Genomic DNA, 25,733 nt, shown 5'->3' on the forward strand with positions numbered 1-25,733 from the left:
TCTATCTGTGCTACATTTCTCTAACACAGAATTCAACAAACTGCAAAATCTTTGATCAGAATTGACCACAATCTCTTCTTTTACATTTTTTAGAGAAAACAAAACATTAATTACTACATTAGCATAGCAGTTGACACCAGAACTGTTTTCAAACTGAAAACCAACAACATCTTCAACAGAATCCTCTTTGTTTCTGCTTGTAATTTTAGGTTCATTCACTTTTTGTCTTTTTGCTACAACCTCCCCAGTATTGTTCTCATTTCTTCGTTTCCGGCCTACCAGACGTTTCTCAAACAAAGGAAACTGAGGCAAATGTGGCGCATACTCTCTTCTTAACCTATTGTATTCCTTAACACAATCTAGATCTGCACAAATGTTTCTGACATCACACTCAATCAAGTACAATCCCGATAAAGTTCTAACTCGTGACAATGCCACATATGCCATACCCTCCTTGAACACAGAACTGCCAATATTCACCAATGCAGTGTCTACACTTAAACCTTGCGATTTATGAATTGTCACCGCATATGCCAAGCAAACAGGGAACTGCTTACGGCGAACATATAAGTCTTTTACAAGCAAAAATCTAGCAGAACAACGAGCAATTAGCTGTACTTCCTCAATGCCATCAAATTTAATTTTTAAAAATTCTATTCCATCTCTATTTCTGTATTTCACAAAATCAACAACATTACCCATTTGACTACGCAAACGCGCTGTTTTTGGGTCTACCGAAATACCTTGTGACCCGTTTGCAAGTGGTCCAAAATTCGGCAGCCCGCGCCATCTTTGGACTCCCGAGGAGAGCTGGTGCCACTGCCTTATTGAACACCCTTCATTGGCTGCCTATCTCCAAGCGAGTCCTTTTTAAATGCCTGACGGTGGCCTTTAAGGCCCTACATGGTATTGGCCCCAAATACCTTGGGAAACGTTTTTCTCGGTATGTGCCAGGCAGGACTCTCAGGTCATCGGGTCTGTCTTTACTGACTGTCCCTGCAATCCGTCGTGTACGCTTGGGAGGTCGATCTTTTCGTTATTTGACTCCCAAGGCTTGGAATGAACTGCCACTGTCCCTGAGATCGGCCCCCTGTCTTCTTGCTTTTAGAAAGGACTTGAAGACATGGCTTTTTAGGAATTAGTCCTTTTATCTCTTTTTCTGTTGTGTGGTTGCTTTTCATGCTGTTCCTTTCTTTGCCAAAGCGCCGGGATGCTCCTCTGGAGTTGCCGTGCGCTATAAAAGAAATAAAGTAACATAACATAACATAACAAGTACCCACAACACGCGCTCTCCGCAAGAAGCAGAGACGCTCTAAACACAGCGGTCACAAATGGGTTAAGGTCCTAACCCTTCGCACAACAAACAATCGTCCTCCGCATGAGCCAAACCGGCTCTCCAACGGAGGGCAATTCGGAGCTGGAAATAATCAGACAGCCGTCTGATTAAACAACAGATAAGAACTAGGCGGATCGGCAAGAAAACAGGAACATCCACAGGCAAGCAGCTACAATCCTGGAAGAACCACGAATATCCGACGCCCTCTTCAGGTTGCAGGTCTCCTTTATCACTTCCTGCTTCCTCTTGGAATTCTGGGAGATGTAGTTCCCTTTCATGTCAGCGGCGCTCAGCGGGAGTATGACAGAAGCATGTTGAAAATACAATGCTGCACTTACATCCCTGATAAGAGTTAAAATCTTGAGGGATATATTAGAAATATTACAGAACTTAATGAAAATTTGACTGAATTGAAGGTTGATGGTGCATGGGAGAAACTTGGTAAGAGTTTTTCCTCAGTGGGAAATTAGTTTTCTACTTTAGGGAATAGTTTACTAGGGAAAAAATTAAAACCTATTACTTCAGTAGTTATAGTGACTTTAATGATTATTTTGATTTATTAATGTTGCAAATGTTGAAGGGAAAAGGTGTCCGAACTTAAACGTGGAGCTAGAAAAAGAAAGAGAGAAGAGATAGAATTAGAGAATATGAGAGGAAATTACTATGAGATCAAGAAGGATTTAGACGGAAGAATGATTAAATGAGAAAGAAGTACAGTATTTTAGATAAGTGGCAAGTTGTATTTGTGGTTATTTTTATGATGGCTCAAAAACGCCATCCAAGGGGGGATCGATGGAGCAGGGTTTTTTTTCAAAACCGTTTTTATTGAGAGTTCAAGCAAGGTTCGGTACAGCCCTCCACAGTCAGGAGGAGACTGCAACAACAGACACAGATAAAAGCATGGCAGTGAACCCAGAGTTTTAGGAAAAACACACCCTAATTCCCTCCCGACCCGCCCATCCCCAACAACACCCCCCAACACCCTCCCAGCTCCCCACCCCTTATCCCACCCTAACCCATTGCACGTGATCACAGGTCAGCAACATGAGATGGATATCAGAGTTGGTGTCGGCTAACAGCCTAGGGTACGGGATCCACATCAAGAGGTAGTACATCATCAATATCAGCCGGGGGATCGAGGTCCAGCCCCCTGTAGTCCGCCCACCGTTTCCAGATTTTGTAATGTTTCCGGGGGCACCCCCTGGCTTCAAACACAGGTACCTCCAGACCCATCAGAAAGTCCAATCCCGCCTTCCATGCACTCAATGGGGGGGCACGTTCGCTCTTCCATGCTTGGGCCAGATCACGCTTGGCCACCACTAGTCCCAACAGCAGTAAGTGTCGTTTGTAGGCGTTACCCCCAACATTTTCCATAATATGAAGGAGACCCAGCCTAGGGGTACGGGGAAGGTCCCACCCCAACACCTCCGATAGGCAGTCCCATATCCCGGCCCAGAATCTAGTCAGCCTCTCACAGGACCATACCGTATGAAAAAGCGTCCCCCTTTCAGCACCGCATCTCAGACATTCCGGAGCAGCTATGAGGCCTGCCCGCCACAGCCGCTCTCTAGTATAATAAGCCCTATGAAGGTACTTGAATTGAATAAATCTAAGACGGACAGCTATAGCCGCCCCACGGGGGGATTCAAGGGCCTCACGCCAATCATCATCATCCAAGGGGCCAACATCATCCTCCCAGGAGGCCTTCAATGTCGAGAGGGAGAGGGAGGGGGAGCAGTGCGTGACCAGGGAGCGGTATATCTGAGAGACCTTCTTGTCGCCCAGGTCGCCCATAAACAGTCTGGCCTCAATGGGACTAAAGTCGGGGAGTTGCTCCAACCCCACCAGGCTAGGGCCAAGGGCGTGGCGGAACTGGAGATACCGAAAGAATTGGGACCTAGACAGGCTATATTCGGAACTAAGGTCCTGAAAGGACTTAAGTGTAGTTCCGTTAAGGACATTACCGAGGGACGAGATCCCAATCGCGTCCCAGCTGCCAAACCCTGACAAGGAGGCCAGCGCTGGAAGCAGACCATTGCGCCACAGCGGCGTCTCGACCGTCAGCCTGCCCCACCACCCCATGCGGTGCAAAGCCTGCCGCCAGACCGCGAAGACCACCTGGGTGACCCTCGGCAAACCCCTCCTCCGCCTGGCCGAGTACAACAGGGTGTGGAGTGTGGCACCTGCCATCAATGAATGTTCCAGTGCATAGGCCGGATCACTACGGTCCCCATACCACCATTCGTTGAGCACTAGGAGGTGGGAGGCCTGATAATACGGATGGAGCAGGGTTTTGAGAAAATAAAACCTGCTCAGATTGACCCTTCAGTAACCTTCATTAACTGTGTGCTGTGAAAATTATTATTAAAGAATGCCAAAACAAGAGGAAATGCTTTTGCGCATGTGTGTACTAATGCATGAAAACTAGGCCGCAGACGCTTTTGACTAAAATAAAAGACTAATGCTGCTTATGTGCATGTTTATAATTGCTAGGAATAATACGGGTTGTCCAATGCTGGGATGGTGCACGTTGAAAATTACATTTCATGAAAATAATAAATGTTTGTATTTTATTCTCTATAGAAAACAAAGCATGGGATTTTATTCTGCATGTCGGGTTAAGTAGTGAATAAATCTGGAAACATTATTTTAAATTATGAAGTGCGAGCAGGAGAAGAGACTGAGCCTGAATGTGTCCTTCAAAGACTTACGAACGTGCCAAAAATCTGAACAAAAGGACATTGCTGTGAACGGAGAGAAACTTCCTCTACAGAGAGGCGCTCAGCGGAAGTTTGTTATACAGTGTTTTAATTTGTTGTCAAACTAGAGGAAATGTGGATAGAGAAATGAATATTTCCTGGGTTACGTGGTTGATGTCATAGCCTATTCTCAAACAATATCCCTTTATAGAATTATGCATGTGTAGACGATGAAGTGATCATACACCTCCTTTCCTAGACAATCAAATCTCTAGTAGAGCCTGAGTTTGATACTTTTATGGGATGGTCTTTTGAGTTTTAGGGTCTAATTGAAAGTCCCCGGGGTGTGGTTGTTGGGTCAGCTAGTGTTTAGGTAGCGGGAGAATCGTTACTCTTGTTGGTTTGCATTTTCCAGATAGAGGCCTACCTGTTTCCCGATTCCTGACTTAATCTTTGCCACCTGACTCTTCTCGAGCGGCCGTACTGCCCTTTTTGGCCAGAGGGTAGATTTCCCTGATTCTTATTTGGGTTAGTATCAGCGATAACTCTGAATTTGCATATTCATTTGCAAATTTATTTTGTCTCTGAAACTGAACTCTTTGCCTATCCACTCCTTTAATGCACTGTTTATTTGACATGAGCTTGATTTAATACATTGCTGATATTTTTCTTTTCGTCATAATTCATGACTTGCATTGTGTGACTGTACTTAATGAACATTCACTTTACATTATTCACGATAAACAAACTGAATTATACACACTGAGTCTATTATTATTTAGAAGTATAGATGAGTATATAATTATTACCATGAACTCTTCAACTATAGGTCTGTCGCCACAATTATATGTGGAGAAATGCAGGTTGGATAGTGTTTGTGGTAAATTAGGTATGAACTTGCATCACACTAAACCCCAGCATGAAGAGATTAGTTGGGTAGTGTAAATGGGCCTATGTTTATGAAAAATTATTGATCCCTGATCGCTAGATCACTACCATTCTTATGTGAGTTTAGAGTTTACCTCTTTGTATCTTTTATGGTATTCATGTACTCTGAAGTCCTTATGTAATTTAACTGGTTCTATTGATGGAGCAAGGACTCGTAGAAAAGAGACTTGCTCAAAGGCAATCGTCTCATAATAACTTATAACATCATACAAACTAACTTATTGTGTAATTAATGTGCACCACATTTAAAATACCAAGAATAAGGGAAGCTTGCCTACGTGTCTTATTAACATGTAACTCGGGTGAAATCTAAAATGGATGCTAACGCGGCAAACTGCATTGCGCATGCGTCAACTACGTCTACGTAGTGAGGACGTGTTTTTTCTTGGAGGGAATTTTCTGCACTTGGGCAGACACCTCCAAAATGGCCACTTGAAAGCTCACATGCTAAGCATCTGCTTTGCTGAAACTAAAAGACGCTATTTACTAATTGCTAATGCGGGGAGAACATTTATAAGTAAAAGGGGTTAGAGTAGAGATAGGTGGTATATAGTGAAATCATTTATTTTGAAACTAATAATCATTTGCTTGACTTTTCTTATAAGTTTGTAGTCGGGCCTTCTGAGAGAGACTGTGACCTATATCCCACGTGACCCGTTATCCATGCGCAGTTTAAGTGAGCCAGAAGCCGCACTGTCATCCTTGAATGCCATCCAAGAAAAGAATCATCCTCATGTCCTGTGAAAAGGAAGAGAATAATACCAAATGTATACTTTGTGATGATAAAAATTGTGACTACGGGTGGTAATAAAGATTTTTGAATAAAGATTAAGGGGAGGGATTTACCATGAACTAAAGAAAATCGACTGAAACCTGACATGGTGTGATGATCATCTTTTTTTGCCTGACCAATCATAATTGGGGGTTCTATACGATTTAAACATTAAGGGGTGGTACATGGCATTAAAAGAGTATAATTGAGGTAGTTTAGTTAATTAGTTAGGCAGAGAGACCGGAATGCTGCAGAGCTCAGGATGCTGTCGGGGTATTGAGCGAACGCTGAAGAAGAATCCTATTGCAGACTTATAATTTAAGCCAAATAGTTAGAAGAAGATCGCAGAAGAATCAAAGAGGAAGATAGTGTCAGAGAGGGTTGCAACGCGGGCGTCGGATCTAGAAAGGTTACCTTATCCTGTCCTGAATCCTGTTCTGAAACCTGTCCTGAAACCTGAAGCCTTTGTCTCCTGTCTTTTCCCGGGGGACTTTTCCCAACTCCTTGGCTAAGGGGTCGGCTCTCACACCATTCTAGGTAACTATAATGTGCTATAGATTTATTTTGTGCTGCTTTCTCTATCCTCTCCTTTCCAGGTCCCGTCATTGAAAGTCTTATTAATCTGGATCATTCCTCCTTCTATGGGTGACTGAGACTGCTTTGTACTTTGATTTTGGCTCACATGAATTTCATTAGATAAACATTTAAAAATGTTCACGAGTCTTTCGTTATTTCCATTGCAAAAAAGGTACATTTTATTTCTTGTCATTTCACCATCAACTAGTTCAACGAATGGTCCGTTGACCAGAGGAAAAAACCTTTTGATCTGTGAAAGATTTAGTTAGAAGTGTTAGATAAGTAAATCTCAGACGAACAATTATAAAATTGACCCCCAGTGGAATAAATTGGCCTGTATGAATGTGTGTGTGTTTAGGGGCCGAAGGTAAGTATCAGGTATTAGAGAATCAGAGGCTGGTTTACATGCTGAATCACCATCGTGAAGCACTCTGATCCCTTCGGATAAAGTTTGCGCTATATAAAAACGCATAAATAAATAAATACATATATTCCCCCACCCACAGTGCTTTAAGGGGTGCCCACACAACACTGAGCGCTGTTTCCCATGTAAATATTGGTGGCTCATTTAACTGGTGTTTGTACGCTTTCTTGGCTGGATGCCCTTTTGCATGCCCTGCCTAACATTTATATAATTCAACAAACGGCACTTGTATAGCCTGGGCTCAGTCATATTGGCACCTAAGCGCAGCTTCTTCTGTGTTGTATTGTAAATACGGTCTGTGAAGGGCTTACTTGAGAAAGGACTGTTTGCATAGGTCTTCTGAGCAACTATATCATCAGTTATAGAATAATTATAGCTAAGTCGTATGGCCGGCTTTCTGTCCTTTCCGAGCCTACCCTTCTTAATTACTTAATACTTTAATCTTTAATGTCCTACAGATTAGAGCGAGGCAGGCCTTTGATTAATACTTCCTATATTTTCCCCATTGTTAGTTTGCAGAGTTTGGCATTCTCACAGAGGCACATGGCCACGCTCGAGATGCTTACTCCTTCGGGAAAATGGTCGAAGGTTTGCTGTCGCACGTGACTCACAAAGGTAGGTTTTTTCAAAATCATTTTTTGTTAGCAAGTGAATAGTAAAACAGCTAACTGTGTGTGATAGGTAGACTTTAACTTCTTTCTTTGAAAGAATGCTGAATGATGCATATTTCGATATCTTTTATCAGATTAGTTTACAAATACACCTGTTTTACCGTCCTTTTACAATCGCGAACACGCACTTCCATTCCTCAATGTATTAAAACAAACATTTGCAATGCAATAGGTCTCACATTAGGAAAGTTTGAGCTATTGAAATTGTAAATGACATTTTTTTGTATTCATGTTTTGTTTTTGAAATTAGCGAAAATAATAGCTTTGTCATTTACAATGCCAATAGTTATAACTTTCGCAAATGTGACACCTATAGCATTTGTAATGCAACATGTGTTGTATTTACGTGACTTACATGTATTGATATTACAAATAACAATGGCTTTTAATTTTTTTAAATAATACTTAAATGAAAGTTATTGTAATTTATAATGGTAATAGCTTAAACTTTTGTAAATAACTTTTGTGAAGATTATGTACAGTGTATTTTATTGTGACGAAAATCCAAGAACAGAAGTGAAATATTAACATCTTTTTGTTACATTTGTAATAAAGCTTGAAACATTGAGAGACCATATTTGAACCACTTGTTGTTGAATGGTTGCACAGATTGATGCTGTGGTGGCGCTGAATGATGTTGTGATGGCGAACGAGTGATGCTGTGTCGTTCAGTGATGCTGTGGTAGCGCATAGTGATGTTGGGATGCCCCTGAGTGATGCTGTGGTGGTGCAGAGTGATGCTGTATGCTATGATATGTTTTGTTTTGCTATTCTATGTTTAGTTAAGCTATGCTATGTTTTGTTGTGTTTTGCTATGTTTTGTTATGCTGTTTTGGTTTGCTATCATGCTTTTTGTTATGCTATGCTATGCTATGTTTTGTTTTGTTGTGTTTTGTTATGCTGTGCTATGTTTTGCTATTTTTTGCTATGCTGTTTTGTTATTTATGCTATGGTTTATGTTATGCTATGGTTTATGTTATGCTATGGTTTATGTTATGCTATGTTTTGTTGTGTTTTGCTATGCTATGCTTTGTTATGCTATGTTTTGTTATGCTATGCTATGTTTTGTCGTGTTTTATTATGCTATGTTTTGTTATGCTTTGTTATGCTATGTTTTGTTATGCTATGCTATGTTGTGTTTTGTTATGCTATGCTTTGTTGTGTTTTGTTATGCTATGCTTTGTTGTGTTTTGCTATGCTATGCTTTGTTATGCTATGCTTTGTTATGCTATGCTTTGTTATGCTATGTTTTGTTATGCTATGTTTTGTCGTGTTTTATTATGCTATGTTTTGTTTTGCTATGTTTTGTTATGCTTTGTTATGCTATGTTTTGTTATGCTATGCTAAGCTTTGTTTTGTTATGCTATGTTGTGTTTTGTTGTGTTTTGTTATGCTGTGCTATGTTTTGCTATTTTTTGCTATGCTGTTTTGTTATTTATGCTATGTTATGTTATGCTATGGTTTATGTTATGCTATGGTTTATGTTATGCTATGTTTTGTTGTGTTTTGCTATGCTATGCTTTGTTATGCTATGTTTTGTTATGCTATGCTATGTTTTGTCGTGTTTTATTATGCTTTGTTATGCTATGTTTTGTTATGCTATGCTATGTTGTGTTTTGTTATGCTATGTTGTGTTTTGTTATGCTATGTTGTGTTTTGTTATGCTATGTTTTGTTGTGTTTTGTTATGCTGTGCTAGGTTTTGCTATTTTTTGCTATGCTGTTTTGTTATTTATGCTATGTTATGTTATGGTTTATGCTATGGTTTATGTTATGCTATGGTTTATGTTATGCTATGGTTTGTTATGCTATGGTTTATGTTATGCTATGGTTTATGTTATGCCATGTTTTGTTATACCATGTTTTGTTATGCCATGTTTTGTTATGCCATGTTTTGTTATGCCATGTTTTGTTATGCCATGTTTTGTTATGCCATGTTTTGTTATGCCATGTTTTGTTATGCCATGTTTTGTTATGCCATGTTTTGTTATGCCATGTTTTGTTATGCCATGTTTTGTTATGCCATGTTTTGTTATGCCATGTTTTGTTATGCCATGTTTTGTTATGCCATGTTTTGTTATGCCATGTTTTGTTATGCCATGTTTTGTTATGCCATGTTTTGTTATGCCATGTTTTGTTATGCCATGTTTTGTTATGCCATGTTTTGTTATGCCATGTTTTGTTATGCCATGTTTTGTTATGCTATGCTGTGTTTTGTTATGCTATGATTTGTTGTGTGTTTTGTTATGCTATGATTTGTTGTGTGTTTTGTTATGCTATGATTTGTTGTGTGTTTTGTTATGCTATGATTTGTTGTGTGTTTTGTTATGCTATGATTTGTTGTGTTTTGCTGTTTTGTTTTGCTATGTTTTGTTTTGCTATCCTATGCTTTGTTTTGCTATCCTATGCTTTGTTTTGCTATCCTATGCTATGCTATGTTTTGTTGTGCTATGCTGGTGAGGGTGTGTGATTGTGAGGGGGTGTGAGGATGAGGGGGTGTGAGGATGAGGGTGAGGGTGAGGGGCTGAGAGGGTTGTGAGGGTGAGGGGTTGTGAGGATGAGGGGGTGTGAGGATGAGGGAGGGTGAGGGTGAGAGGGTGTGTGAGGGTGAAGGGGGTGTGTGAGGGTGAAGGGGGTGTGTGAGGGTGAAGGGGGAGGGTGAGGGAGTGTGTGAGGGTGAGGGAGTGTGTGAGGGTGAGGGAGTGTGTGAGGGTGAGGGAGTGTGTGAGGGTGAGGGAGTGGGAGTGTGTGAGGGTGAGGGAGTGTGTGAGGGTGAGGGAGTGTGTGAGGGTGAGGGAGTGTGTGAGGGTGAGGGAGTGTGTGAGGGTGAGGGAGTGTGTGAGGGTGAGGGAGTGTGTGAGGGTGATGGGGTGTGATGGTAAGGGGAGGGAGTAAATGATCTCGAGTGAAGGCCTTTGTAGAGAATATAGACGCTGACTGACAATGTAATTGAGAGGAGGAAACCATGAATCGCTAGAAGAATAATTGAAGATTAATTTGCCATTACTGTCATGACATGCCTTTTTCAGTAATGCCCTTGGCGTTATATGCTCTTGTAGGAAGGTGTATATGCAGCTAATTGCTCATATGTAGTGAATTTATTTGGTTACATCTGTAAAATGCGTGCCGTGTTCTAACCCTGATCCTATATTGCTCTTCGGAGTAAACTTGCTTGGGCAAACTAGCCAAACATCTTTCAGCAATATTTCGACTGGTAATGTTTGGCCATTGGCATTGCAGAATGGCTAAAGGATGCTGTCAAGGTTTGTCATTTTGTCATTCCCTGTTCTGCAGCTTGCTCTGAGCATTAGCAGTACAGGCTGGACTGCAAAAATCCTCTATAAACAAATGAAGTGACTTTTATGTTAAATAAAAAGAGTACTGCCGGAGCATTTTAGTTTGTCCTAAACCAACATACATTTTCCTTTTTTCCACTTATCACCAAGAGTCTGAATGGTTTCTTTATGAAGGGTTGGCGATGTATGAACTAGAGACATACTAAGCAATGTTTTTAACGACGTTGTATGCAAAGGCTATAATTTGTATGTGTTAACCCCTTCTACTTCTTGCACGCTTTAAGGGCATTCACCGGGAAGGAAATGCAATTAAACAGTTGAGTTTCACATCCCGTCTTTTGTGTTTATTTCTTCTTTGAGATGTGCAGGTTGTTCTTGAACGTATACAAATAACAAAGAAGAAATAGGCACAAAAGACAGGATGTGAAACGTAGCCGTTTAATAGCATTTTAATCCTTTGAACTGGAGCAAAACAGCAAAAAAAACAAGCATGCAGCCCATAGCTCTGCTGCCCATCAGACGCCGCAAGAAGTAGCAGGTGAAGTGTAATAGGTTGGGCGAGCCGTGCGCAGACGAAAAAACAAGAAAAAAAAAGCAATGGAAACAAAATCAGAAATGCCGATCATACAGACCTAAAGAACTGAGGCAACATCGCGGAAGTCAGGCAGCCTTCGCTGGGACGTGGGCAGGGCCTGCAAAATAAACAGGAAGGAACCGCCGGTAGAACGTCCGGAACCCTGTAGGCTGAATGCTGAAGTCCCTGGCCCCATCAGAGGGACCGTGTGAAGACTGCATGGCACCAGAGGCAACACGGGGCTCCCGAGTGGTGAGGAGAGCCCCGCGGCGTGCCAAGAGACTGGCAAGGACCGAGCCGGTAAGTGAGAGCTTGCAGGTTGTTTGAAGACAAGTTGTGTGCACTGGGGGGTGTGTGCGTGTGTATGCGCCTGTGTGTGCGTGTGTATGCGCCTGTGTGTGCGTGTATGTGCATGTGTGTGCGTGCGTGTGTGTGTGTGTGTGTGTTGACTTGCCTCGGAAGCGGGACTGGAGATGTGCACGGCGCGTGACTGTATGTGCGCGTGCACATGCTGAAATCGCCGAAAGCTCATGCCCATCCCCTGTCCCACTTTCAGAGCAAGTCGCTAACAATAGAGGCTTCGCTGGACAGCAGCGCTTCGCGCTGCTTACACCAGCTCGCCCTGAAAATGATTAAAGGGTCAGTGCTACGTGATAATAGGTGCTTGAAAAATGTGCCCTTAATGTATCAAGATGCGAATTCATGTAACACATAATGTTTTAAAAAAAAGTCTGCTTACGGTCTGAACTATAGAAAATAACGCACGTGAAGAAACGAAGGAGTATTCTCTAATGTGATTGATTGATTCAGCTATTTTCATTTTAATTATCCAGACATTTTGTTTCTACCAGACTGGTTGGCTGAACCATTTTGTGAGATTTCATTTACACAAACTAGGCACTGTACAATCTCCATTGGATGGGACTCCCGATGGCGGTTTCTCAAATATTACAGAAACCGTTCATCACTCGTGAGCTGCTCTTAGGGTTTGGTGTTGGCTTTTCCCCGATGAAACAATCCTTCCTTTCTAACAGCTTTTCAATTGTGTATTTGTTTTTGTATACACATAATACCTTTGAATTGTGCATGTGCTTTGAGATATTATGCTTCTCCTTTTCTCCAATTATTTTTTTTATTTACATTTTTTGGGACAAACGACTCCAGAGATGTAGCAGGGAGAACAGACTTGTAAAGGCACATGAGGGCAAACCATGAGTAACATTTCCACCTTAAGCTGGGGCACAGCTTAGCCTTTATCGCAATCTCCACCTCATGCAAGAAACATTCTTTTGTGCAGGCTTGAAATGGGAAATTAGCCTAATTTCTTTTTTCAATATAAAGCGGTTTATTAAATTAAGTGAAGAGGCACATTTTCATCAACTATATAGGCAGTACCAGTCCTGCACTAGCAACTCCAGATGCATGCTTATGATCTGCAAATATACCTAATTTTGGTAAACTATCCTGCACAACACAGCAACAATAGTACCTAAACAACACTCATCCTTGGATGCAGGCGAGCCTGTGCTTTTATAGATCAAAAATGTATATTTAGTTGATGGGTGTACTGCTCAACGTGCCTGCCTTTAGCTTTAAGAATAACTTAAAATTAAAAGTTTTCAGTGTCTCCTTTCCTGAGATGGCACGTGCAACACGACCATCCCCAATCAACAGATGGACACATCCTTATTGCTAACACCTGACAGTCTTCTTTGTAGCCTAAGGTGATCTGCTTGACTGACGTGAATGTGTCAGATGGAAGATGCGGATCCCAAGTTCATACCAGAGAGACTTCTGAGTCTGCACAAAGTAACATGGAAGAGGTTACAAGACCCCCCATAGCTAATGGCATGACTAAACAGGATGATGAATTGCGAATTTCAAAACTCCTTTCAATAAAGAATGAGCAAAAACGAGGGTGGCTCTCAAAGTTATAGGGAAAAAAGTAAACAAAAGTAAATGTATTGATGGGCAGCACATATAGGGTGTGTTCTGCAGTGAGCTCCCCAACAACAGAGTCGCATCTTTTGGTTTTTGATGACCAGATCCTGTCCCTCAAGCTATTCTGCATTGGGAGATACCCTAAGGTTTCTCTAATGTTTGAGGCTGCATGTTTGGAATGAAGGCGCCTTAGGGCCCCCAAATCCTTGGAACACTTATAACCACATATTTCACTTTGAAGCAAATAGACTAACATATTTTCAAAAAGTACATTGACGTACATGCGGCAGAACAATTTAAATTCAGAACCCTCTTCCCTCATTAAACAAGTCAACAATGCAATACCAGATATAAACTAACATGAAAAAAAATGGTCAAATAGAATATTACCCACCAACCATCTTTCAGAGAAACCAACAGCTCACAAAAAACACCCTACAGATAAAGCCCCCAGTTTATAGAGCCAGGCTGCTAAAACGACACCAATACCATTAAACATATCAAGTATCAGCGAAGCTTGCAATACAGAGGCTTATTAAGCTTTCTGCAGTGCATGCCATAATCTGCCACTCAACAGTCTAAAACACACAATCAACCACACTATAACATGGCCTCTTGGTGCATACTGTAGTTTATCACAAGGCAATGCTTAGTGTATGGAAACCACAGCCCGTAGTTCATGACATCGGAGCAAATAAACAATATTGCTTACTTTTGCCCAGAAATGACTTGCCTTCTAAACTATAAGGATGAGTGAGAGGGAATTAGTTGCAACTATTGCAGACCCTCCTTAAGCAAAACTCTATAATTAACAGAATTTTACAGGGTACAGTATCCATGAAATATAACACAACCCTCTTTGTCAGCAGAAATTACATATAGCAGTTTATTTTCTACTTGGGTTGTAAAAAAAAACACGTAAATATTCTGGCATATGTCTTCACTGTTGTTAGAACTGGGGTCTCTAGTTGGCAATGGTATACACCTTTGACTAAATAGGGACCCTTGCTTTTAAATCCGGGAAAAGGGATTACACTACTGGATAACCCCTGCTCACCCACTTGGTAGCTTGGCACGAGCAGACAGGCTTATATCAGAGGCAGTGTGTTAAGCATGTGTGAACACATACAGTAATATAGTGAAAACACTACAGATGGACACAACACAGGTTTTATAAAAAATAAGTATTCTTTATATAGACTTATCACAAGACCAAAAATGACAAAAATCCACAATACTGTAATCGATAATAATTCTTCAACATGGTAGAAATAGTTCAAAAATAGGTTATTCACTTAATAGCAGTCTTTAGCAACAGATAACCCCAATGGAAGTTATCATGACGTCAAGGTCAAAGAAATACCAAAGTACGGTGCCAACCGCGAGGTGTGCAGCGTCGGGCCCAGAGTCAGAACAGACCCACAGAGAAAAGTACCTTAGAAAAGCAAAAACAAAGACAGCTCACTGCATCGGGGAGGTGCGGCGTCGTTGGTGCGTTGTGAAGTTGGTTCCTTGCTTCGGGGGAGGTGATGCGTCGTGTCCTGGATACTTGGGCAGGTAGGGGAGGCGTCGGTTCCTGACCGGAGAGGAGGTGATGTCAAGATGGCGCCGAAACATCGGTTCCGTACGATGTCAGTGTCGATGGATACTTGACCACCCACTGTGAGAAGTTTTCCTACTATATGATGTCCACTATTCTAGTGGGCACCTTGCACCAGTCCAAACGACCCTTATTGATGGTAGGTTGTAAAGTCAACCTTATAGAAAGCTATCCTAGTGGTAGCTGTGGAGAGCAGCCTTCGGGCTAAGACTTCGAGGCCAGTTAAGCAAGTTGTGTTACCAACTATAATCTCTTGAATGATCAAATGAAAGCTCACCACACAAGGTATATATCAAATATATATGTATTTATTCTAAACACAACCCCTCTGGACTCTTTATGAGGTCAGAGGTAAAAGTACAATACAAGGAACTTAATTAGCATACGATAAGTTGCACAGTATACGTTATGCCCTAGGGGCCTCACAAACCATATACTAAAATAGTGGTATAAGAACCACGTCTAGAATAGAAAGCAGGCATAGGGCCTGTGGAATCGCTGGGGCTTCTAGGAACAACCAAAGGTTAGGATGTAGGAGGCCCACGCGAGACGCGTGCAGTGTCTATACATTGACCTTTGACCTTTGACCTTTGACCATTGACTTTCTATGGGAAACCAACAAGTTACAAATTTACAATTTAAGGACACTTATAGGTGAACTGCGATGGAAGCCTTTTAGACTAGAACACTTTGAGACTCAAGACCCATGGGAGCACCGGAGTACTCGTGTTACCTCACCCACGGAAGCCGGGTGCATAGGTGTCTTTTGGTGTCGGGTTTCGTCGTCAATTCCAATGGAGAGCTGCGAAGAAGTGCTACGGGCGACCAGAGGAAAAGTGTCAGGGTGGATCCAAGGGTGGATCAAATATCTGAAGTACCTGAAAGCAGAAGGGACAGAGTCTGCGTCACTTGCAAGTGACAAGAATGGCGATGGGAAGCTGCCAGCCAATGTCGGGTGATTTCAGGTGAAAGAGGTGAATTTTGTCTCTTCAGCCACGTGGTCCAGGAAGCGTCGACGATGACCAGGAGCTGGATTCGAACTGTCCCACTAAGAATCTAGTTGACTGCGGTGTCGGAATCCGGATTGGACCGAACAAACCTTGGCAAATGCAGTCCACGCAGGATGTCGAGATTGGGTCGGTGCAGACCAGCAAGGTCTGAGGAACTTCTCCTTTCCAGGGAAGTTGGAGCAAGCCTGGAGCAACCGGGAAAGCTAAAGAAATCAAAGATTGGTCTTCGAGGGAGCTCACTAGCCAACGGACTAGGAACCGCGAAGACGCGTCAAGCTGAAATGCACAAGGCGAGCCTCTGAGCTTCGGTGCAAAAGGTGCTCGGGGCTGGGGCTTCAAACACTCCAATGCACAACTTTGGTATACCTCGAGAAGTAGGTGCAGCTTGCAAAATGCAGGATGTCCAGGAGTTCCGGTCCCATGTCTCTCGTGTCAGCTACGGGTCTCAGCTTTGCTGGGAGCTCAGGTCAGCTTCAGAGATGACTGGAAGTCCGTGTCCTGTGTTGCAGATTCTTCGGGATCCGACGGGGGCCTTGAAAATGCAGACCGGCAAAGATGCAGATCCCGCTATTAAAAAAGCCTGGCGTGGATGAGAAGGATCTGAAGAATTTCGGACCTAGCTCTCAGCTGCCATTTCTAGCAAAAATATTAGAAGAGCATGTGCTGCAGTCCCATGCCTGGTTCCTGGAGGCCAATCATCTTCTTGAACCCAACCAGGCGGGTTTCAGGCCGCATTATAGCACGGAATTAGTTATGCTTTCCGTGCTGGAGGAGATGAGAATGAGAGCGGATAGGAAGACGCCGTGTGCTCTGGTCCTGCTGGATCTATCCATGGCTTTTGACACGGTTAATCATGGTCAACTTATGTCGTGGATTGCTGACCTGGGGATCCAGGGCACAGCCAGTGCTTGGTTAGCTTCCTTCATTAGAGATCGCTCTCAAAGAGTCCAACTAACAGACCTGGTATCTCTCCCCGTGACCTTGGCATGTGGAGTACCGCAGGGATCAGCCCTGTCCCCTTTGCTTTTTAAAAAAAATATTTTTTATTAAAACCAGGCATCAGCAGAAAAGGGGACATTACAGGGAGGAGACATTCTTCAACATTGCACATCATCTCGTCAGGAGAAAAAAAGGGGGGGTGAGGGGGAAAGCAGGGAACATGATACTCAATTACAGAACACTAATGGAGAAGTAGGAACATCAACAGGAGAAGCAACAGGTGGCGCACAAATGTCTCCCATGTAGCGGTTCCAGAGCCCCCACACAGATGTCCATTTACGGGGGCGGCCCCTAGCTATATACACAGTTTTCTCCCGGAACATACACCAATCCATATTCTCTTTCCATTCTTCGACCGTTGATAACCTCTTGGATCCCCACCTCTGTGCTATATTCCTTTTCGCTATCATATCACCTAGAGTCACCCAGCTAGTCTGCGCTGTATTAAGATCAGTGGGTTCCCAAATATTTAGGAGGCATCTCCTCGCCTCCGGTAGCACAGCCACCCCCAAAACCTCTTGCATGACATCATGTATCCCACGCCAATACTCGGCCACAGAGAAACACTCCCAGATGATATGGAGGAATGTTCCCACATGACCGCACCCCCGTCTGCACAAATCCGTATCCGACAACCCTATTCGAACCAGGCGGGCCCTGTGACATACTCTGTGCAATATTTTCAACTGGACAAGCCAATATTTTCAACTGAACAAGCCTCAATCGTGCTGGAATCGCCACCACCTTCGGCGACGACACAGCAGACTGCCAATCCTCATCATCCAATTCAACACCATCTTGCGACCATTTTTCCCTCAATTCGACCAATAGATCTGCCCTGTGATTAATCAACTTTTTATAAATTAGGGAAATCGTTTTTTCGGGCAGATGGCCATCTAAAATTCTGTCTTCAAGAGGAGACGACTCGGGCAAGTCCGCTTCCGCCGGGAGAGCAGCTGTCAACGCATGCCTGACCTGTACATAGCGAAAATACTCAGTCCTACCTAATTTATATTCAGCCTGCAATTCTTCAAACGTTTTAATCCTTCCCTTGGCCCAAACGTCGCCAATAGTTGAAATCCCAATCAGGTCCCATTTACCAAAACCCTTTGTATTCCAGAGCTTACCCAACTTCTCGGAATCAAATAGTGGGGTGGCCAACGTCCATCAATCCCTCCATCCCAGAGAGCTAGTGGCATCCCGCCAGATCCGCACCGCATGCCTAGTCGGTCCCGTCAAACATCTCCCCGCCGATGTAGCATACAATGCCCGTCTATAATTGCCTCCAGGAAGAAGCCATCTGTCCATCCCATATCCCGGGTCCGAAGCGGGCCCATAAGTACTAAGGTTAATGGCGGCCAATTGAGAGGCCCAATAGTATCGCCTGATATCTGGGCGTGCAATCCCACCATCATACCACGGAATCGTCAATTTGGCAAATGCGATCCGGGGTCTGCCATCCCATAACAGCATATGCTGTAACCCCTCGACCTCTCAAAACGCTAGCTGGCACCACATCCAATGTATTTTGAAGAGCATAAAGAAAACGGGGCAGGGACATCATTTTAAAGAGGGTTGCACGCCCCAGCAGGGAGAGAGGGAGCCTCTTCCAGCCGGCCACATCGCTTCTAAGTCAAATCAAGGGGGGAAGGAGATTCCTCTCATAACGGGTTGCGGAGTCCAATGAAACAAATATCCCTAAATACTTAAACCTGTCCGTAGCTAATTAAATCGGACAATTTCGCGGAAGAAGCGGAGTCTCCCCACTGAGAACAAACAAAAGCGATTTTCGCCCAATCTATGGACAACCCCGAATTCCTACCAAAGGAAACCAGCACATCACAAACCGCATCCAGGGATTTCCTGGGCGAGGCCAAATAAAGTAAAATATCGTCTGCATACAGAGAGATCCTGTCCTCCCACTCCGGAGACCTCGAACCGAGGGCTCCCAGCGGATACAAGCTGCCAACGGCTCCATAGCTAATGAGAACAGGAGGGGAGAAAGGGGACATCACTGTCGGGTGCCACGTCCGAGACTAAATGGCGTTGAGACCTGGTTATTCACCACCACTTGGGCAAGGGGTTCAGCATACAACAAGCGGACCCAACGAATAAAATCGGGGCCAAAGCCACATTTGGCTATGACAGCCCACAAATAAGGCCATTCTTCAGTATCAAAGGCCATCGTTGCATCCAGCAAATGCTATTACGGCGTGCTCCATTAGGGTATGAGCTCTGGCGATCACACTATGCAACCTACGCAAATTAAGGGCAGTGTTTCTATGAGGGATGAAGCCAGATTGATCGGGATGCACCAACCCAAATCAACCTGGTGGAGAGGATCTTGGCAAGGATCTTGGGTTCAGCATTTATTAATGAAATAGGCCTATAGGAGGAGCAACTTGATTTAGGTTTGCCCTCCTTATGAATAACCACTGTAGAGGCTACTCTCTGATCGTAGGGCAGTATCCCGGTCTCCGGGCCTCAATAAACATTCGTCTCAGGTAGGGAGCAACCTTATCAGGTTGAAGTTTGTACAGCTCAATGGGTATCCCATTTGGCCCCAACGCCTTACCCGAATTCAAAGAGCGCACCGCCTGGGCCACTTCCTCCATGGTGAGAGTAATGTCCATTAACTCGCGGTCCTCCCTGGTCAGGCACGGAAGCTGCAAGTCTCGCAGCATCAACTGGGAATCTTCTTCCGGGAGATCGGAGACCGAGGTGTACACAATGTGAAAATATTCCGCAAAGCTATCTACAATATTCTATTGGTCTGTAAGGTGTATTCCGGCCTCTGTCACTATCTCTGGGACAACACGATTTGCCCTATCTTTCTTATCCAACCAAGCGATAAGTTTCCCGGCTTTATCACCAACGTCATGCAGTCGACTTTGCTGCTCTCTACTCAGAGCCTTAGCGCTATCCATGACCAGCGACCTGTACTCTTGCTGTTTAAGATTAAGGACATGCAGCTTAGCACGAGTTACTTTCAGTTCCAGCTCTGTCTCCAGGCCCCCTATCTCAACTTCCACATCAACAATTGCTTTATTACGGCCTCTCTTAGCCCCTGCTATCAACGAGAGAGCTTGACCCCTAAGAACCGTCTTAAAGGCCTCCCAGAGCGTAATAGAAGAGGATACCGATCCATCGTTCTCAAGGAAATAATGATCTAGTGCCTTGACCAGGTCCCCTCTGACTTTAGGATTACGCAGGTGCCAGGGATTAATGGGGGCCACCCTACTCTCAAAGCAACACCGAAACGGAACCAGAGCGGCGAATGGCCAGATATGCCCCTAGCAAGATGCGTCGCCTCCACTACGTAAGATGCATGAGCTGCCGGCACAAGACAATAATCTAATCTAGAGAGACTACCATGGGCCCCAGAGTGAAAGGTGTACTGTTTTTGATCCGGATGGAGCAGCCTCCAGCCATCAATCAAACCCATGGCATCCAGGAAATCAGGCAACCATCTCTGAACACGTCCCAAATCTCGAGAAGGGTACCTGTCCAAAACTCCAGAGGCCACGCTTTAAAGGCACCCCCCACAATTAATAGACCACGTGGGAGACCTAGCAGAACCTTTCCCAAATCTGCAAAAGTAAGAGCTTGCAGGCCTGGAGGCATATAAACCGATAACAAGGAAAGAACATGCCCCTCCCAGCGACCCGTCACTCCAACATATCTGCCACTGTCATCCTCGGAGATAGTCCATCACCAATGGGAGCGCCCTACGGGCGAGTATTCCCACCCCTCTGGAGCCCGAGGTGAAGCCTGCATGTGTGACCAAGCTGTACCCCATTCTATGCATCTCCTTACATGTATTCCCAACCAAGTGTGTTTCCTGCAATAGAACCACATCAGGAGCGTATCGTTTGAGATATTGAAGAACCACACTACGCTTGATTTATCACCCAACCCATTCACATTCCAACTCAACACATTCAGTTCCCTACCCACCATCCCCCAAGATACAAAAAGGAGCGGCCTCCTCACGACCAATGCGCCATATTCATGCCCCTGCCCAATTCGATGCCCTGATTAACAACAACAAACAATGTGAAAAAACAACAAAAAGCCCATCCCTCAAATGAGCCCCAGCTACCACCCTCCACCCTGCACCCCTGCTCACGGTATACATCCGCCCCCAACTCGCAGTGTGCGTGTCGCCCCATGATCTAACTACTAAACTATCGAAAAGTAAAGCTGAGGAGGAGTACGATCCTCCGATTCCCCGCCTAACCCCTGGACTATCATTGGACCTGTTTATGCCATCACTACACCTAACATGACTGCGCCCAGGATCCACCCCCAAACTCGGGCCAACCCCACCTGCAACAATATCAGTCATCATTCTTGCTCTTGTGCACCCTCATCATCATCTCCGCTCCGTCGCTCATCCCACGAGGCAAAACTCTCCAACCAGTCCGAGGCAATTTCTGGTTTATCAAAGAAAAATGCCTTGCCCGCATGTTCCACTCGCAACTTGGCAGGGTACATCATGGCATACTTAAATCCTTTATCCCGCAGCTTCCGTTTGACTCCCATGAAGGTTTGCCGCTGTTTCTGTACCGCCTGCGTAAAGTCAGGATAAAAACGGAGGGTGGAGTTTTCATACTGTAGAGGACCCCCTGACCTGGAGGCCTGCAGGATAGCGTCTCTGTCTCGAAAGATAAGCACCCTCGCGATCATTGGCCAGGGCGGTGCTCCAGGCTTCGGTCTCCCTCCCGGTACCATATGCGCTCTTTCCACTGTAAAGAACTTTGCCAGTCCTCTGGGTTTCAAATGGTCGAGTATGATATTTTCAATAAAATGGTCCGCAGCTTGTCCCTCGGCCCTTTCAGGCACCCCCATAATGCGCACGTTGTTTCTACGGGCCCGTCCTTCGTATTCATCCAACTTGCGACTCGCAACTTCACTAGCGGATTTGAGGTCCCGAACTTCCTGCTGCAACAGCGCTACATTATTGGTAAGACTGGAGGTTTTGATGTCTAGTGATTTTACTTTTTCACTAGTTTTGGTGAGGTCCGCACGGATTAAATTAACCTCGATAGTAACCGTGTCCAGTTTATGATCTAAGGACTCCATCTGCTGACCTAAAGAGGTTTTCACCCCGTCAATCGCGGTCATCACATCCTGCAATGTAAATTCCGGTGCAGCGGCCGATGCTTCCATACTTCCCTCGTGCGATTTTACCAAATCCTGTAGGCAACCCTCTGGGTTGCGTGTAGCGATCCAGCTTGTTAGCCTGAGTATACCTGGCTCCTCTGGTAGTCTTAGACTGTTGCTACTCCGACTCAGGTCTGGTCGCCATTTTGAAGGTTGACTATAAGTGGGCCAAGCCGCGGACAAGAGCTGGCAATAATGTCACTGAATAATGAGCCCAGCTGCGAGATCGGCAATGTAGGCACACCTGGTCAGCCGGCACAATCAGCCAACTATCGCGCGAACCAGTGGTCCAGGGGAGCGGACAGTCCCAGACTATTCAACACACCCAATGAGAGAGCGGTCTTCCAATTAACAGGGTGCTGATAAGGTAACAGAATAAAGTGTCACCATTGAATCAGGCACATTAAAGGCCAGTGGCTCCTGAGACGGGAGACTGTGTCACACCTTCTGCCCAACCTCGCTGCAAATCTGGTTTTCCTGTTGTGCCCCTCACGCTCACAGTCCATCAGTGATCACTGCCAGCCACTGCTGCTAATTCCACTCCTCTTCAGCGCCACATCCACCTGACCTGGTCCTCGCAGCACAGGGCAATCTGGAGCACCATAGGCTCTCCCACTTCCAGTAGGAGAACTACAGCTCGCCTCTATACTTCTGGGCTCATGCAATGTAGTCCTGGGGGCCCGCAATGAGCGTTTATGGGACTGGTGGTGCAGAAACATAGAGGTCTAGAATCCTCATCTCGGCGGCCCAATCATGCCCCGGCCGCGGGACAGTAATGAGGCACTGCGGGCCATGGGGGGGCCTCCCGATTATGAGGCGGAGAGGGTGGGGCCGCTACGGGGCCGGACCGACAACATCCGGCGTAGGCCCCGATAAAGATTCACTGCTGCTGGGGTCTGCTGGCTACTCGAGACCCCGGTTTCAAATCGGCTAGTCCCCGATGTTCGCCACACTCTCCCTCCGGCACACAGCGGCCCAGCGGGACGCAAAGCACAGCGCCCGCCGCCGCTACACTTCAGCCGCCAGAATTCGCCTTCCGTATTCAGGATAAGTTGCAGGATAGACCCGTGGGACAGCGGGGGCCTCGGGAGCCTGAAGCTCACGCAGCCATTTTGGACACGTCCGTAGCTCTTCCTCCCCTTTGCTTTTTAATGTTTATTTGCAGCCTTTAATCGCCGCTCTAAATCAGCTGGAATGTAGGGTATATAATTATGCCGACTACACCCAAATTCTGATCCAAATAGACCAGTCGCCTACATCGCAGGCGAGAATGCAAGATATTCTAAGATTTACGGTGAATTGAAATGTCGGCGAACTCTTTAAAACTGAACCCGGATAAAACTGAGGTGCTGGCGGTCACAAAAGCAGCAAACCCCTGGAATGAGCTATTCTGGCCTGGTGAACTGGGACAGCCTCCAGAACCAGCGTCCGTAGTAAAAGGTTTAGGTATTAAAATCGATGTTACGCTATCTATGTCCCAACAGGTCGTGGCAGTGGTAGGAACCTGTGTGGGATTGCTGCGACAACTTCGGAAATTGGCATCGCTGCTGTCCTTCTCTACCATCCGAACGGCGGTCTCAGCCTTGATCCTGGACTGTCTGGATTATGGTAATTCCCTTTATGTTGGGCTACCAAAATAATCTCTGGCCAGGCTTCAAGGCGTTATGAATGATGCAGCCAGATTGATTTTTAATAAACCCAGGAGGACACATTTCACTCCGTTGTTGCAGGACTTACACTGGCTACCAATATCTCAGAGCGCGAAATTCAAAAGTCTCTGTATCATTCACAAAGCCATTTACGGCTCGGCCCGAGCTTCATCAAGGATAAACTGGTCTTATACGTTCCCAGCAGGAAGCTGCGGTCTTCAGAAGCTTGTCTCCAGGTATGTCCACGTTTCAAGCGATAATCGCTGGGGGGGGGGAGAGCCTTTTCGACTACGATGCCGCCAGTCTGGAACAGACTCCCGGAAACCTTGCGCAAAGAGACCAACTTGCTCACCTTCAGGAAGAGATTAAAAACTGTTCTCTTCCTGGAAGTCTGGTGCTCCATGTAAAGCACTCCTGACTTTCCGCTTCACCTTATGGTCCCCTCTCGAACAGCGCTTAGAGATCTCTCTGGTGATAATGCGCTATACAAATGCCCCAACATAACCAAACAGAACAGTTGGTGCCTGTTTGAACAGGGTGGTCACTCCTTGACCACAAGGGAGATTTCTTCCGTCTTCCAGTTGATAGTGAATGTTGAAGGTCCAAGATATATGTTGCAGAGTTTCGTCCAGGGTAATCTAAAGTCCTAGGGACTGATATCCTATACTTATAGTAAGTTTAGGGGTTGGGCTAACTCTAAGGTCCTTCCTATGGGTGGACCTGGGGAGGGGGTGGTTACACCCATTCTCCTTTGTCCAATTTCGCGCCAGAGCTGGGGCTGAGTGCCCCAGCAACCGGTTTGAACTGGGAAATGCATGGAGCATCTTGTGTGCCCCAGGCAGTGTCTGAAAAGCATTCATTGAATGCAACCCACCCTGCCACAATACACTAATGCCTTTCTGGGGAGGTGCCAGCACCTCCCTGGACAGGAAACCTATTGTCCAGGCCTCCCCTGCCAGAGTTTCGTCCAGCAGCAGGAGGGCAGACTCGTGTCTGTGGCAGCAGCATCCATTTTGTGATGCTGGGGCTCTGTTTAACTTTAACTGGGTTTAACAGTAACTAGATGTCTTCTCCCACTAGAATGGTGGAATGCTACCCCCGCCGCCAGAACTGGCGGGGGGGGTAGTATTCCAAAGTGTTTGATAAAGCCAAACCAAAGTTAGCATTAACCGTGAGGATTATATTGCACTTAAGAGTATATGATATGGCTATATCATAGAACAGCTATAAGGAGATGGTTCCGAAAGCTGCTGAGGGGCTCAGCTCATGCTAGGGCACCCTCTCACTCAAAACCAAGCATATTTATATATAGATATAGATATAGATAGAGCTAGATAGATGGAGCTAGATAGATGGAGCTAGATAGATGGAGCTAGATAGATGGAGCTAGATAGATGGAGCTAGATAGATAGAGCTAGATAGATAGATAGAGCTAGATAGATAGAGCTAGATAGAGCTAGATAGATAGAGCTAGATAGATAGAGCTAGATAGATAGAGCTAGATAGATAGAGCTAGATAGATAGAGCTAGATAGATAGATAGATAGAGCTAGATAGATAGAGCTAGATAGATAGAGCTAGATAGATAGAGCTAGATAGATAGAGCTAGATAGATAGAGCTAGATAGATAGATAGATAGAGCTAGATAGATAGAGCTAGATAGATAGAGCTAGATAGATAGAGCTAGATAGATAGAGCTAGATAGATAGAGCTAGATAGATAGAGCTAGATAGATAGAGCTAGATAGATAGAGCTAGATAGAGCTAGATAGATAGATAGAGCTAGATAGATAGATAGAGCTAGATAGATAGAGCTAGATAGATAGATAGAGCTAGATAGATAGAGCGAGCTAGATAGATAGAGCGAGCTAGATAGATAGAGCTAGATAGATAGAGCTAGATAGATAGAGCTAGATAGATAGATAGAGCTAGATAGATAGATAGAGCTAGATAGATAGATAGAGCTAGATAGATAGAGCTAGATAGATAGATAGAGCTAGATAGATAGAGCTAGATAGAGCTAGATAGAGCTAGATAGAGCTAGATAGATAGAGCTAGATAGATAGAGCTAGATA

General features: G+C 44.7%; 1 protein-coding gene across 1 annotated transcript in view; it reads left to right on the top strand.

Moving 5' to 3' along the window:
• Positions 1 to 25,733, top strand: part of SCYL3 (SCY1 like pseudokinase 3) — a 917,463-nt gene that overhangs the window by 76,724 nt on the left and 815,006 nt on the right. Inside the window, exon 4 of the mRNA XM_078686597.1 lies at positions 7,268 to 7,370. Coding sequence (XP_078542723.1) covers positions 7,268 to 7,370 — 103 coding nt within the window. The remainder of the gene's footprint in view (positions 1 to 7,267; positions 7,371 to 25,733) is intronic.

Source organism: Lissotriton helveticus, chromosome 1_1 (assembly GCF_964261635.1).
Source record: "Lissotriton helveticus chromosome 1_1, aLisHel1.1, whole genome shotgun sequence".
NCBI lineage: Eukaryota > Metazoa > Chordata > Amphibia > Caudata > Salamandridae > Lissotriton > Lissotriton helveticus.